At 36.9% G+C, this 17,542-nt stretch overlaps 1 protein-coding gene across 3 annotated transcripts in view; it reads right to left on the reverse strand.

Annotated features, from left to right (window-relative positions):
- Window positions 1-17,542, reverse strand: part of NAALADL2 (N-acetylated alpha-linked acidic dipeptidase like 2) — a 1,546,902-nt gene that overhangs the window by 672,227 nt on the left and 857,133 nt on the right. For all 3 annotated transcript variants that reach the window (XM_027540660.1, XM_027540668.1, XM_027540650.1), the window contains one exon: window positions 3,764-3,883. In XM_027540660.1, coding sequence (XP_027396461.1) covers window positions 3,764-3,883 — 120 coding nt within the window. The remainder of the gene's footprint in view (window positions 1-3,763; window positions 3,884-17,542) is intronic.

Consider the following 17,542-nt stretch of genomic DNA (forward strand, 5'->3'; position numbering starts at 1 on the left):
ACAAAGCTAGAAGCCATCTGCCTTTTATGATTTCTGTAACAAATACGTGGATTTTCTCATCAATCTCTTTCTAGAGACTAAATTGGAGAAGGCAATGGCACCCCACTCCAGTACTCTTGCCTGGGAAGTCCCATGGACAGAGGAGCCTGGTAGGCTGCAGTCCATGGGGTCGAGAAGAGTCAGACGTGACTGAGCGACTTCACTTTCACTTTTCACTTTCATGCATTGGAGAAGGAAATGGCAACCCACTCCAGTGTTCTTGCCTGGAGAATCCCAGGGATGGGGGAGCCTCGTGGGCTGCCATCTATGGGGTCACACAGAGTCAGACACGACTGAAGCGACTTAGCAGCAGCAGCAGCAGCAGAGACTAAATTAACACATACATATAATTTATGATATAAACTAATGAGATCTGTTCTTTCTTGGCTGTAGATTATTTTCTACTAATTTTAGGAGATAATATCACAATTATGGTTCCCCTTTGCCCTTTCCATCTCAGATGCAGAGATTCCCTCTTAGATTCATTTTTTAACTATGATATAGATACTACTCCACAGTTAAAATATGATTAACTTTTCTCTTTACTCAGTCAGTCCCATGTTCCCAGTCCAGATGCTCATTTAGAATCATGATTAACAGTTGTAATTCACATATAAGTCAATTGGTCCTCTCTCTTTTTTTCAACCCAGCCATATTGCTGTATTACCTCTCTTTTCAATTTTAACCTCAGAATATATTTGATGGACAGGTGAAGCAAGTTCAGCTCTAATCATGCTATATAACTTTGTCTACTCCATGCTTTCTTTTTTCTTTACAGTGGGAATGTATATGAACAGATACATTGTATAATCTCTGTGACAATTACAAAAAACAAAGTTGCCTAGAATAGAATTTGAAACGTTAAAGAAAGGATGCTCTATCTTCTTTGCCTAGAAGAAAATGCCAAGCTTGTCACAAGACTTTGTCTGGAGAGGAATATTGCATAGACCTCTCTGTTAAATCTTTTCATAGGCCTGTAAGGAGGATGATCAGGGAAAATGTACCAGGTTCTTAATAACTCTCTCCTATTTTAGATAAACCACTATTTCACTACTTTATGAAACTTGTCTAATGGTTGTATAATGTAAATATTCTCTGGAGCAGTCAAATAAAAAGAAATTGGCTGTTTTAATCCATTATCTACTGGTAAGGATTTTGAGAGTTTGGCTTATAAACATTGTTAGAAAAAAAATTAAATGCCTTAACATGAATTTTTAGACTTTTTTCTTATAAAATTTATACAAAATCTTCAGAAAAATATAAAGAAGTAGAAATCATCAGCAATCCCATCAACCCAATTTAAATAATTGGCCCCACCACAAACAACATTTTAGTCATCTATATCACTATTAGTTTGAACAAGCAGGATTCATATAATATACCCAAAACAGTGTTACAGTGGTTCCTCGTTATTCATAGTTTTACTTTTGGAGGTTTCAGATACTCAGGGTCAAAGACAATTCAAAGTATACTAAATGGAAAATTCTAAAAATACTATTCCTAAGTTTTAAATTATGTGCTATTCTAAGTAGCCTGATGACATCTCAGGCTGTCCCACTCCCTCCAGCCAGGATGTGAATGGTCCCGTTGCGCAGCATATCTACACTGTGTATGATCTCCTGCCTGATAGTCACTATGCAGCCCTCTAGATGATCAGAGTGACTGTGGAGATATTACACTCACATAATTTTTATTACAGCATATTGTTATAGCTGCTCTATTATTCATTATTGTTGTTAATCTCTTACTGTGCCTAATTATAAATTAAATTATATCATAGGTATGTATGTATAGAGAAAACCATAATATATGTATGGTTTGGTGCTATTTGTGGTTTCAAGCATTCATGGGGGTCTTGAAATTTATCCCCTGTGGATAAGTGGATACTCTTATTTTTTTTCCACTGTACTTTAAACATCCAAAAAGGAACATTCTCCCCCAAAAATTTAGAGGAAGACTTCTTCTGATTATTGCTAATAAAATGTCCTCTAAGCAATTTGAATCACTTGTCTTAAGTAATTAGAATATCTAGTCTTATACCATGATCAAAACTATCCTTGATTTAAAATTTCATGTTCTTGCCCCTCTACCAGATTTACACTGTTGTGGGAGGAGTGGATTCTATCTTATTTCTTTCCTTATGCATTTGTGATACTTATCTATAAATTGAAGATAATAATCCATACCCCAACACGACAGTGATTGTAGATTAATGTGAAAATACATTAAAAATGCTTAGAAAAATATTTAGCCCACATTCCTAACAATGTTACTTTTAGAAGTAACAATAATAATTATTCTATAATTATTATAAATGTCCTCTTTATAATTTATTTGACATGTAAGGATTTTCACATATTTTAAATATGTTTTATGCTGCAATTATTGTACAGCATTCAGCTGTACCAGTATAGCACGATTTTCAATGCTAAACTGGATGTATGTCTGTGTGCTCTGTCGTGTCCAACTCTTTGCTGCCCCATGGACTGTAGACCACCAGGCTCCTCTGTTCATGGAATTTTCCAGGTAAGACTACTGGAGTGGATTGCTATTTCCTATTCCAGGGGATCTTCCCAATCCAGGGATCGAACTCATTTCTCCCGTGTCTCCTACATTAGCAGGATTCTTTACCACTGAGCCACATGGGAAACTGAAACTAGATGCACATATTGTTTCAAATATTTTCTCACATCATTGGCCATCATGTTTTTATCAAACCTGTTTTCCCCCCTTAGAATATATTGATTGGAATGGAATTATTGGGTCAAAATGTGATTACTTTAAGGCCTTCAATACATACTGACAAATCATCCTACAAAACACTAGTATCAATGTTATCAATGTATATTTTCAAGACTATCTTAAAATTCTGGCCTGTTATCTATTATCAGACATTGATTTAAGTATAAGGGCATCCTTGGAAGATAATTTAAAAAAAACGGGCACAGAATGTGTTCTTGTGTCCTTACAGAGTGTACCAACAGAGTTCTGGAAACTTTTTTGCTCTTAGGAGTTAGCAAAGCTCATATAGTTTTGAATGAGGTGAAATCCAATATATGTTCAGAACCAGAGCATTCCAGTGACAGAACTACACTGACCATTCTTTTTTAATAGGAAAAGAAAATGAACTAAGGAAGAGCAGTAGTGACTCTCTATTGTGATGGCTCATTATGAGATACTTATATTGAACTGCTTTAATTATGTAAATGCATCTAGTGGATGAATGTTAATAAACTTCTATTTAAATAAAATAAATCAAAACTCTGCCTCTTCCTAGTATTTTATACTTTAATTAAATTTCTGGGCACAGCCAGTAACTATGAAGTTATACAGTCGGCAAAATTAATCACTGAGGAAAATCTGCGAGATACTAGTGTAACAAAAAGCACATGGTAATTAGATAACAGATTAGAAGTTTCACAGATGTCATAAGAAGAGGACACTGTGGTTCTCATTTTTACCATTCCAGATAGATGTTATAAAGGGAATGCCAATTTTATGAGGGTCCCACAAGCACACTATCTTAAAGACTTTAATATTAAATTTTCCATTTTGGAAAAGTTATCTTCCTGTGACACATTATGCCTCTTTCTCTTTCTCTCCACACTCTCACTCACACACACATACATACATACACTCTCTCTCTTCATGTTCCCAGATACACATGTAATCCCAACTAAACAAAATATTCACCCCACAACCAAATGATGGGCACTGGACTAACCTTATAAAGTAGTGGCAATTTTCCTAATTTCAAGAGTGCAATCTGATTTGTGACATTTTTCATTTTTTTAATCCGCTTTAAGTCATCTGCATTTCCATAACTCACATCAATGACTTCAGCCTGAAAGAGAAGACAAAGAAAAATAAAGCCCTGTCAGGAGAATTAGGGCAATTTGTCCATTTAGTATAATAAATTCATAGTAATTTGAAATATTAAAGGAGAACTAATCTCTCTTGTGTGTCCCAATCATGACCTTTCTAGTTCTATCAGAGTACAACAATTCTTCTTTGAGAGGTCACTGGAGAAAAAGGTTTAGAGTCATATTTGTTTTTTACTCATGCTTCTGGAAAAGTTACAAATCCAGTTTATGTCTCTAAAAGACCATTAAGTTTGATATAGTCTACACTCATATTTCTGGAATTTGAATCAGAAAACTGCAAAAATTATTTCCTTAAGGTTCAAGAATAATCATGCCATTCTGAGATGTGAAAACAACTCAAAGATTCTCTATGTTATCCAAATTAAGTACAAAGTTCATGATGCCCAGTTGTTCAGGATGTGCACATAATCCAGCTGTGAATGACAACCCTCCAGGTTATATAGGATACAACCGGTATAGCCACATGTACTACTGTGATATCCAAAACTTCAGAATATGCCCACAAACAACTATTTCTGTCACCTTTCCCATTAGCCCCCTAGAGTTATATTTTATATCAATATTTCTCATTTTTAAAGTCTCTTTCATTGACATAAAAGTTGTTGCCTTCCCAGAACATTTAATGGGAATCCACTGATGTGGTTATTTCCTTCCCCACTGGAAAAGTACTGCCCTGAGTGTTCAATTCAGAATATACCTATAGCCAAGATGATTCCTTTCAGCTTAACTTTCTGTAAATTCTAATTCAAATAAAGATGTTATGCTTTCCATATTGTGCTGCACTCACTATGCCAGCGAATTTGGAAAACTCAGCAGTGGCCACAGGACTGGAAAAGGTCAGTTTTCATTCCAATCCCAAAGAAGTTCAGTTCAGTTCAGTCACTCAGTCATGTCTGACTCTTTACGACCCCATGAATCTCAGCACACCAGGCCTCCCTGTCCATCACCAACTCCCGGAATTCACTCAGACTCACATCCATCGAGTCAGTGATGCCATCCAGCCATCTCATCCTCTGTCGTCCCCTTCTCCTCCTGCCCCCAATCCCTCCCAGCATCAGAGTCTTTTCCAATGAGTCAACTCTTCGCATGAGGTGGCCAAAGTACTGGAGTTTCAGCTTTAGCATCATTCCTTCCAAAGAAATCCCAGGGCTGATCTCCTTCAGAATGGACTGGTTATATCTCCTTGCAGTCCAAGGGACTCTCAGGAGTCTTCTCCAACACCACAGTTCAAAAGCATCAATTCTTCGGTGCTCAGCTTTTTCACAATCCAACTCTCACATCCATACATGACCACAGGAAAAACCATAGCCTCAACTAGACGGACCTTTGTTGGCAAAGTAATGTCTCTGCTTTTGAATATGCTATCTAGGTTGGTCATAACTTTCCTTCCAAGGAGTAAGCGTCTTTTAATTTCATGGCTGCAGTCACCATCTGCAGTGATTTTGGAGCCCTGAAAAATAAAGTCTGACACTGTTTCCCCATCTATTTCCCATGAAGTGATGGGACCAGATGCCATGATCTTCGTTTTCTGAATGTTGAGCTTTAAGCCAACTTTTTCACTCTCCCCTTTCACTTTCATCAAGAGGCTTTTTAGTTCCTCTTCACTTTCTGCCATAAGGATGGTGTCATCTGCATATCTGAGGTTATTGATATTTCTCCCGGCAATCTTGATTCCAGCTTGTGCTTCTTCCAGCCCAGCGTTTCTCATGATGTACTCTGCATAGAAGTTGAATAAGCAGGGTGACAATATAAAGCCTTGACGTACTCATTTTCCTATTTGGAACCAGTCTGTTGTTCCATGTCCAGTTCTAACTGTTGCTTCCTGAACTGCATATAGGTTTCTCAAGAGGCAGGTCAGGTGTTCTGGTATTCCCATATTTTTCAGAATTTTGCACAGTTTATTGTGATCCACACAGTCAAAGGCTTTGACATAGTCAATAAAGCAGAAATAGATGTTTTTCTGGAACTCTCTTGCTTTTTCCATGATCCAGCAGATGTTGGCAATTTGATCTCTGGTTCCTCTTCCTTTTCTAAAACCAGCTTGAACATCTGGAAGTTCACGGTTCACGTACTGCTGAAGCCTGGCTTGGAGAATTTTGAGCATTACTTTACTAGCGTGTGAGATGAGTGCAATTGTGCGGTAGTTTGAGCATTCTTTGGCATTGCCTTTCTTTGGGATTGGTATGAAAACTGACCTTTTCCAGTCCTATGGCCACTGCTGAGTTTTCCAAATTTGCTGGCATACTGAGTGCAGCACTTTCACACTACTGCACAATTGCACTCATCTCACACGCTAGTAAAGTAATGCTCAAAATTCTCAAAGCCAGGTTTCAACAGAACGTGAATCAAGAACTTCCAGAGGTTCAAGCTGGATTTAGAAAAGTTAGAGATCCAATTGCCATCATCCGTTGGATCATCAAAAAAGCAAGAGATTCCAGAAAAACATCTACCTGTGCTTTATTGACTATGCCAAATCTTTTGACTGTGTAGATTACCACAAACTTTGGAAAAGTCTTAAAGAGATGAGAATACCAGAACACCTTACCTGCCTGCTGAGAAATCTGTATGTGGGTCAAGAGGCAGCAGTTAGAATTGGACATGGAACAACAGACTGGTTCCAAATTGGGAAAGGAGTACGTCAAGGCTATACATCGTCACCTTGCTTATTTAACTTAAATACATATTACATCATGTGAAATGCTGGGCTGGATGAAGCACAAGATGGAATCAAGATTGCCAGGAGAAATATCAATAACCTCAGATATGCAGATGACACCATCCTTACAGCAGAAAGCAAAGAGGAACTGAAGAGCCTCTTGATGATAATGAAAGAGGAGAGTGAAAAAGCTGACTTAAAACTCAACATTCAGAAAACTAAGGTTACAGCATCCTATCCCATCACTTCATGGCAAATAGATGGGGAAACAATGGAAATAGTGGCAGGATTTATATTCTTGGACTCCAAAATCACTGCAGGTGGTGACTGCTACCATTAAATAAAAGACACTTGCTCCTTGAAGAGCTCTTTGAAAAAGCTATGATCAACCTAGACAGCATATTAAAAAGCAGAGATGTTACTTTGCTGACAAAGGTCTGTCGAGCCAAAGCTACAGTTTTTCCAATAATCATGTATGAATGTGAGAATTGGATCATAAAGAAAGCTGAGTGCTGTAGAACTGATGCTTATGAACTGTGGTGTTGGAGAAGACTCTTGAGAGTCCCTTGGATTGCAAGGAGATCCAACGAGTCCATCCTAAAGGAGATCAGTCCTGGGTGTTCATTGGAAAGACTGGTGTTGAAGCTGAAACTCTAATACTTTGGCCACCTGTTGTGAAGAACTGACTCATTGAAGAAGACCTTGATGCTGGGAAAGATTGAAAGCAGGAGGAGAAGGGCACAGCAGAGGATGAGATGGTTGGATGATGTCACTGACTCAATGGATATGAGTTTGAGCAAGCTCTGGGAGTTGGTGATGGACAAGGTGATCTGATGTGCTGCAGTTCATGGGGTCTCAAAAATTCGGGCATGACTGAGCTACCGAACTGAACTGATGTTTTCCAATGATTAAATTATAATACACAATTTGCTGTTTCAAAATATAGCATATCTATGTTGAGGTGTTGATTAAAAAAATTCGTTGTGATAAATAATGAAAGAATGGAGATGAAGAATTTAGATGTCTAACTTCCCATCCTTCTCATCTGCACTAACATATTCAATCAGTTGTATACAAAGTCCCTCCACAGAAGGCTCATTTGAAGAATACACGAACACCAACAAGAGATGGGTAAATCTATTTAAGGAAACATCTGTGGCATGAAATATTTCCTTTGCCATTACATTCATTAGCACCTATGGGAAAATTTACTAATATTTTAAAATCCATTTCAAAAATTAGCTACTTGATGAACTGTAGCTCTCTGATAGCCAATTTTATGTGAACTTATCTACTTTTGATCCCCAGAGTGATTTATTTCTTCCTCTCTTAAGACTTGTATCTTTATACATACATGTGTCTAATAGTTTCAGTATCAATTACAGTGTGATTTCCTCAGTAAAGGGCCCATCACACACCTATTTTCATCCAGGTGTCCAACATACACTATCAGCCTATCTATCTTGAATTGAAGTAATTACAGTATCTCCTAAAAGTTAAGTTATGGTACTTTCAAATATAATTGCCAAGAAAATTTAATTGTTAAAATTACTTCTGTTACAGTGGTTCTTGATCATAATTTTGCTCCTAATAAAATGTCTTATTAACTTGACTTTTTAGTTTGCTGATACCATTACCATATAAATAATTATTGATTCACAATTTTAAAACAAAATTAAATGATCACATAACATTAATGATTACAATGCAAAAATGAGAATTCATTTTTCCATTTCAACTTTGCAAGCTCTCAACTAATTATGATTCATTGATAGCACATTTAAACAGGGATATTATTCAATTGGTTATATTAATGAATATATTTTCATATTTAGAAGTTGGGGGGTGGACTATACTGGTCTGAGATAGTGTAGCCAGACTATAAATTTAATTTTGTACATACCAGAAAGCTAGTAAAATACAAGTCTGAAAAAGGCATTTATGTTATTGGAAAGTAGCAATAGCTGCATAAACAACAGTGATTTCAATTAAAGAAATCTTCAGCTCATCTTCTATAAATAGTACATATAATATCAATGATTAAGCACTTTAACATATATGAGGGTTTTTCCCCCACAAAAATATTCCCCAGCACAGGCATCATTTTAATAATTTATGTGGCTTATGTACTTTGAGGCTATGCATTAAAAGCCAATAGTTAAAGAAGTCTCAATGCTCTGACAACCTGACAGGTGATAATATAAATTACCTATTGCTGTTACAGGATGCTTCTGAACCAGGTCCTTTCTCAAAGTCTTTCCTGTTTACCTCCAAATCACAGCTGCAAGAAAGCACTGAATTTTTCTGAGACAAATCTATGTACAGCAATATGATACAATGCCAAGCCATTTTTTCCCAACCATTCTTGTTGCTACAGTGAACCTCTTCTTATTGTATGCATTCTGTCACACTAGAAAATTGTTCATTTACCCAGCTGGGGTACTAAGTTTACATTCAAACACCAGGATTAAATCACCTCTGAGTAGTCTTTGGGAAATGCCAAGTGAATAGGAACCTAGGTGCTTGTTGAACTATTCACTTTATATGCACCAGTTTTCCCCTGATGCATAGGAAAGTGTAAATCAGAGTTGCAAAATAAGACAGAAATATCTGTTTTTTTTAACCAGAAAGAAATGTTAAAAAGTCCACACATTAACTTTTATTTAAAGTTTATATGTTAATTTTAGAACAAAGAAATTTAAAAAAAACAATTGAAATAGAAAAAAATATACATATTGTTAAAAAAGAAAAAAGTATTAGAATTAAAATAGTAGTGGGTCACATAAAAAAACAGCTAAAAGGATAGAACAATTTAGAAATGAATATTAAAATACAATTATCTTCCATTCATTGTAAAATATGCAATTAGAAGATAATGAGCAATGCTTAAAATAATGAGAAATGCCTAAAAATCAAAACATTAAAAAGTGACATTCTATAACATAAAATGTTGTATGGAAAAATGGAAAGATTATTCTGAGAGGAAGCAACAGAAGAGAATGAACACGATAAATGCATAGAATTGGTATAGTCTGTAATCAACTAAATAAAATAAACAGAACAACAGAAAGTAGCAAGGTCAGAGAAGTGTTTCTGGGGTGCGCCACCTACTGAGGCCTGGGCTCCACTTTGAGGAACAATCCAGTGCCATGTTTCTCTTTCTACCTGTGGTAGCAAAATTTATTCATGCTTATGAAATTATGTATGCCTTGAATTTTTCAGAATTGACATTTTCAACCAAATCAATCACTTTGAATCCTCCTAGTTATTCTCTAAGAGAGATTCTGAATGTACAGAATGTTTGAAAAGCCTGCTTTAACTAAAACAGTAATTTTCTACTCAAAGTCAGAAATGGTAAACCCAAGCAGTTCTCATCCTGACAAAATACAGGGTTATCAGAAGTACTATTCATGTAAATACAAGTTTTACTTTAAAAATTTACTACTATCTTACATAATCTAGCTTTTGCATATTCTTCAAATTAAAGTGCTTATGCTTATTAAAAACATAAAATCAAAATCATCTTCCCTGTTTACTGTTATCCTTTCTAAAACAAAAAATAGCTAGTAAAAAAATACACTAGTAAAGTAAATGCTCAAAATTCTTCAAGCCAGGTTTTAACAGTACGGGAACTGTGAACTTCCAGATGTTCAAGCTGGATTTAGACAAGGCAGAACAACCAGAGATCAAATTGCCAATTTCCATTGGATCATGGAAAAAGCAAGAGAGTTTCAGAAAAACATCTACTTCTGCTTTACTGACTATGCCAAAGCCTTTGACTGTGGATCACTACAACTGTAGAAAATTCTTAGAGAGATGGGAATACGAGACCACAAGACCTGCCTCTTCAGAAATCTGTATGCAGGTAAGGAAGCAACAGTTAGAACTGGACATGGAATAACAGACTGGTTCCAAGTTGGGAAAGGAGTACGTCAAGGCTGTATATTGTTACCCTGCTTATTTAACTTATATGCAGAGTACATCATGAGAAATGCTGGACTGGAGGAAGCACAAGCTGGAATCAAGATTGCCAGGAGAAATATCAATAACCTCAGATATGCAGATGACACCACCCATATGGCAGAAAGCTCAGAATTAAAGAGCCTCTTGGTGAATGTGAAAGAGGAGAGTGAAAAAGTTGGCTTAAAGCTCAACATTCAGAAAACTAAGATCATGGCATCTGGTTCCATCACTTCATGGCAAATAGATGGGGAGACAGTAGAAACAGTGACAGATGTTATTTTTGGGGGCTCCAAATCACTGCAGATGGTGACTACAGCCATGAAACTTAAGGATGCTTACTCCTTGGAAGGAAAGTTATGACCAACCTAGACAACATATTAAAAAGCAGAGACATGACTTTGCCAACAAAGGCCTGCCTAGTCAAAGCTATGGTTTTTCCAGTAGTCATGTATGGATATGAGAGTTAGACTATACAGAAAGTTGAGTGCTGAAGAATTGATGCTTTTGTACTGTGGTGTTGGAGAAGACTCTTGAGAGTCCCTTGGACTGCAAGGAGATCCAACCAGTCCATCCTAAAGGAGATCAGTCCTCAATATTCATTGGAAGGCCTGATGTTGAAGCTGAAACTCGAATACTTTGGCCACCTGATGCGAAGAACTGACTCATTTGAAAAGACCCTGATGCTGGGAAAGACTGAAGGCAAAAGAAGAATGGGATGACAGAGGATGAGATGGTTGGATGGCATCACCAACTCAATGGACATGAGTCTGAGTAAACTCTGAGAGCTGTCAATGGACAAAGAGGCCTGGCGTGCTGCAGACCATAGGGTCGCAGAGTAGGATACGACTGAGTGACTGAACTCAACTGAATAATGAAGAGTTCAGAATTCGAAGACTGTTAACATTTTATTAGCTCTCCTTTTTCAAGTGAACTAAAGGGTTTTCCATCATAGATCTTATTCTGAAAATCACGTTTAAAACATGAAATCCAATGCTGCTTCCTCTGACCCTTGTGATGGCAGACATCACTAATCAATCATCACCCTTTCTAATGCCTCTAAATACTATTCTAGCTAATAGAGACCAATTAAGATGGGGTTGGCATCAGCATGCAGCTATATAAATATTTAGTTTTTAATATGAACTAGGTCTTAATAATTTAAATGACATGTATTTAAAATATTTACTAGTTTGGATAGCTGTAGACCTAATCAGTTAAAATGGGCTCCCAACCAATAAGAAGAGACACCAGCTTGTGTGCTAAACTAACACATTCAGCATGAAGCTGGGACACATAATCCATTCAGCTGATATATAATGTATATCTATCTAAAGGAGCACAAGCTGGAATCAAGATTGCTGGGAGAAATATCAAGAACCTCAGATATGCAGATGATACCACTATTATGGCAGAAAGCAAAGAAGAACTACAGAACCTCTTGATGAAGAGCAGAGTGAAAATGTTGGCTTAAAACTCAACATTCAGAAAACTAATCATAGCATCCAGTCCCATCACTTCATGGCAAATAGATGGGGAAACAATGGAAACATTGAGAGACTTCATTTTGGGGGGCTCCCAAATGACTGCAGATGGTGACTGCAGTCATGAAATTAAAAGATGCTGGTTACTTGGAAGAAAATCTATGACTAACCTAGATAGCATATTAAAAAGCAGAAACATTTTGGCAACAAAGGTCCATCTAGCCAAACTATGGTCTTTCCAGTAGTTATGTATAAATGTGAGAGTTGGACTATAAAGTAAGCTGAGCTCCGAAGAACCAATGCTTTTGAACTGTGGTGTTGGAGAAGACTCTTGAGACTCCATTGGACTGTAAGGAGATTCAACCAGTCCATCCTAAAGAAAATGAGTCCTGAATATTCATTGGAAGGACTGATGTTGAAGCTGACACTCTAATACTTTGGTCACTGGATGCGAAGAGTTGACTCATTTGAAAAGACCCTGATGCTGGGAAAGATCAAAGGCAGGAGGAGAAGGGGACAACAGAGGATGAGATGGTTGAATGGCATCACCAACTCAATGGACATGAGTTTGAGTAATCTCCAGGATTTGGTGATGGAAGCCTGGGAAGCCTGTCGTGTTGAAGTGCATGGGTTCACAAAGTCAGACACAACTAAGTGACTGAACTGATGTAAAGGAGAGAAAATTAAGTTAAAATAACATGGAAATTTAACTCAAGTAAAACAATATTCTGTTAGGATTACATTTCCATATTTAAGTTGATAGTCTTCATAGTCAACAGGCAAAATAATGTAAATTTGGGGTAAGAATGTATACTAGATTTATTGTTCAGTGTCTTACTCATATCTGACAGGACTGTAGAGCACCAGGCTTCCTTGTCCTTCACTATCCCCTAGAGTTTACTCAAACTCATGTCCATTGAGTCAGCAGCAACAGCACATTTAACCATGGAGATTATCAGTTGCTTTCAGTATCTTCAGAACATTCATGTTTAGTAGAGAGTAGAGTGCCCACTATATAGATGAGGAAACAGAGTCTAAAATATTTAGGTAATACGCTAATGTTAATAGCAGATTGGCACCATGAAGTTGTGTAATTGCTTACCTAACTGCCAGTTTCCCCTATTAGACTGTCAGTTACATGTGGGCAGTGTCCAAAGATTCTTATATATCATTTTGCCCCTGTGATCGGTGTAAAAAGGCACTCAGTATGTGGCTAGCAGGCTAAATTCTATATTAGTTTATGTTCCAGTATCAAAATAAAATATAACGAAAAACAGATTAATAAGCAAAGGGTACTTTATTTAATAAATGATACTCAATGTCTTAAAGTAAGAGTATCAAAAGAGTTGCAAATTCATTTAAGAGAATTCCTTCTGAAGACCATTTTTGAGATAGAATTCTGCTTCCTTTAGAATTATTTATATTAGTGTACTTAAATAGTGCATAAATCTAAGGCTTGACCTTAACACAGATCTCTCTAGTTCTGAAAAGACTAAATTTGCAGCATCCAATGAAATGAGGTAAACCTTATTTGTAAACCGTTTACTGGCATTTTATGGAAATTAAACTATAAATTAAATCTGCAAAGAAAGTTAATTTATCACAACATTATAAGAGGTATGCTTAAAATCATATTCAGTTCAGTTTAGTCTCTCAGTTGTGTCCGACTCTTTGCAGCCCCATGAACTGCAGCACGCCAGACCTCCCTGTCCATCACCAACTCTGAGTCCACCCAAACCCATGTCCATTGAGTTGGTGATGCCATCCAACCATCTCACCTCTGTCATCCCCTTCTCCTCCTGCCCTCAATGTTTCCCAGCATCAGGGTCTTTTCAAATGAGTCAGCTCTTCGCATCAGGTGGCCAAAGGATTGGAGTTTCAGCTTCAACATCAGTCCTTCCAATGAACACCCAGGACTGATCTCCTTTAGGATGGACTCGTTGGATCTTCTTGGAGTCCAAGGGATTCCCAAGAGTCTTCTCCAACACCACAGTTCAAAAGCATCAATTCGAGACAGCAAAAGAGACACTGATGTATGGAACAGTCTTATGGACTCTGTGGGAGAGGGAGAGGGTGGGAAGATTTGGGAGAATGGCATTGAAACATGTAAAATATCGTGTGTGAAACGGGATGCCAGTCCAGGTTCAATGCACGATGCTGGATGCTTGGGGCTGGTGCACTGGGACGACCCAGAGGGATGGTATGGGGAGGGAGGAGGGAGGAGGGTTCGGGATGGGGAGCACGTGTATATCTGTGATGGATTCATTTTGATGTTTGGCAAAACTAATACAATTATGTAAAGTTTAAAAATAAAATAAAATTAAAAAAAAAACAAAAACAAAAACAAAAAAGCATCAATTCTTCGGTGCTCAGCTTTCTTTATAGTCCAACTCTCACATCCATACATGGCCATTGGAAAAACCAAAGCCTTGACTAGATGGACCTTTATTGACAAAGTAATGTCTCTGCTTTTTAATATGCTATCTAGGTTGGTCATAACTTTCCTTCCAAGGAGTAAGTGTCTTTTAATTTCATGGCTGCAATCACCGTCTGCAGTGATTTTGAAGCCCAGAAAAATAAAATCAGTTACTCTTTACCCATCTATTTGCCATGAAGTGATGGGACCGGATGTCATGATCTTAGTTTTCTGAATGTTGAGCTTTAAGCCAACTTTTTCACTCTCCTCTTTCACTTTCATCAAGAGGCTTTTTAGTTCTTCACTTTCTGCCATAAGGGTGGTGTTATCTGCATCTCTGAGGTTCTTGATATTTCTCTCCGTAATCTTGATTCCAGCTTGTGCTCCTTCCAGCCCAGCATTTCTCATGATGTACTCTGCATATAAGTTAAATAAGCATATTCATATTAAAATTAATAATTCTAACCTAGAATGTTCTATCATATAGTTATGGTGATGCAAAATCTTTAGAAATAACTGGTCAAATTAGCAATCTGTAGGCAAACATCTTCTGAGTCAAAACACCACATTTCTTCTAATGAAGATGGAGAAAAATAGTCCAGTGTACTTTAACTGTTTAGGAAAATTCAGCTGTCTTTGCTGTAAACTTTTATTTCATAAAGTAAGCTTTTGAGTTTTCCTGGGAATAAGATGCAATCTCCCTAACAAATATTTAACTATGGATGCTATGTTATGATAGATCACTTCTTTATTTGTATATGTTTCTATCTAAATTTTAAATCCAGGAATAATATATACCTTAAATATGTGAAAACTAACCACATGGATTAATTTGGGGAAAAATCAGCCAATTATGAAATTCTTCTGCTAACTTAGTTACTTCACTGCTGCTAAGTCACTTCAGTCGTGTCCGACTCTGTGCGACCCCATAGACGGCAGCCCACCAGGCTCCCCCGTCCCTGGGATTCTCCAGGCAAGAACACTGGAGTGGGTTGCCATTTCCTTCTCCAATGCATGAAAGTGAAAAGTGAAAGCAAAGTAGCTCAGTCGTGTCCAACTCTTTGCGACCCTATGGACCGCAGCCTACCAGGCTCCTCCGTCCATGGGATTTGCCAGGCAAGAGTACTGGAGTGGGGTGCCATCACCTTCTCCGCATGAAATCAGAAACAGAAGATCATATTAAACCAAGGGATTTTCTACAGAGTTCAAAAAGTGAACCTCTTACATATAACTGTGTTCAAAACCATTCATTTCACACTGTTGTGCATTGTTGACCAAAAGATGGATTCCACAAGAGAAAAAAGAAGGGGGACAAATAAAATGCAAAATCCTTTTCAATATTGAAAAACTGCTCCAAGCTCACATTTCTGTTTGTGAGAGTATAGATTCATTTTCACACCCAGAAAAACAATATAATTTCACTCTGTTCTGTTAGCTTTCTGATATTTTTATCTGTAACAAAAAGAATTCAGAGGTAAATGCATATAGCTTTTCCTTCTGCCATAACACTGTTAAGTTTGCCTTTGCTTGATAATATTAAAAATAAAAGAAGAAGACAAAGTTTTCCCAGCCATGAGAAAATAGACACCTGACTACAAGTTATCCAAGGATTCCATGCCAGTTATTATTTTCTCTCTTCAGATTTTTTGACAAAATATTTGATGTAGTTTTCAGATATCATGTGTTAATATACTAGGTCTTGATATTTTACAAAAAAAAAAGACAAGGAACTCTCTTCAGTCCCAAATTGACATGTTTGTCATTCTGCATTCAAAAGTGAAATATTTCTTTTATTAGAGCTTTCAGTTTTAAAAGAAAAAATATAGTCAGGGATTATATGTATTTTACTATGTATTCATGCTTAAGGCATTTTCCTCCCTTACTAATATTTGTTTTGTTAAATAGAAGATAGGAAACTTATATTCACACAATATGTTAAAAATTTGTACTCCAAATTTTATGATATACAGTTCTACTATTTTCTTAATTTCTCCCATTTGAAGGTGTATCCTTTTATCAACTACTAATCACAGCAATAGGTAACATTTATTCAATACTTCTAAGTAGCAGACCATTTATATGGTTTCTATCATTTCTTGCCCACAGCAATCACTTGAGGTACTATAATTATTCCTCTTTTACAGATGAGGACCTTGAAGCTTAGAGAATTGAAGTAACCAAACCATGGGTGTGCAGATAATATGGAAGGTTGCTAGTTTGGGCTAGTGAACTATGCTTTCTGAGGAATGGGATAGTATTAAGTGTGTTGGTAACAATATTTCATGCACAGTAAATGAGTTGTTGAAAATGTTTCTTCATAGAATTGCATCACTTGGCTTTTCTTTCAAATGCAAAATAATGCTTAACAGAAAGAAAACTCAAAAATTCATAAAGTGTATTGGATTAAAAACAAATCCTTTATTCAAAATAAGAACATGGTAGACCCAATGTGACCAACTTTTATTAAATAAATATTAATTGTTCCCATTGTTTTTCTGTATCTGCATGGGGTTCACAAAGGACAAAAGAAACAATTGCATGGAAATTATATAAAGCCATATATACTATTTATAAAACTGACTAGACATTGTCAGAACCATCAGTGTCTTACCATTATGATGATATTACAGCTGATATTTCCCATTAATAAAAATATAAATCACTATTACTCCCTGAAACTAATTTCAGTTCAGTTAAGTTCAGTCACTCAGATGTGTCTGACTCTATGCAAACCTATGCAGAGAGCACACCAGGCTTACCGGTCCATCACCAACTCGTGGAGCTTACCCAAACTCATGTCCATCTTGTCGGTGATGCCATCCAACCATCTCATCCAATGTTGTCCCCTTCTCCTCCCACCTTCAATCTTTCCCAGCATCAGGGTCTTTTCAAATGAGTTGGTTCTTCACATCAGGTGGCCAAAGTATTGCAGTTTCAGCTTTAGCATCAGTTCTTCCAAATAATATTGAAGACTGATCTCCTTTAGGATGGACTGATTGGTTATCTTTGCAGTCCAAGGGACTCTCAAGAGTCTTCTCCAACACCACACCTCAAAAGCATCAATTCTTCGGCACACAGCTGTCTCTATAGTCCAACTCCCATA

The sequence above is a fragment of the Bos indicus x Bos taurus genome, chromosome 1, assembly GCF_003369695.1.
Source record: "Bos indicus x Bos taurus breed Angus x Brahman F1 hybrid chromosome 1, Bos_hybrid_MaternalHap_v2.0, whole genome shotgun sequence".
NCBI classification, from domain to species: domain Eukaryota; kingdom Metazoa; phylum Chordata; class Mammalia; order Artiodactyla; family Bovidae; genus Bos; species Bos indicus x Bos taurus.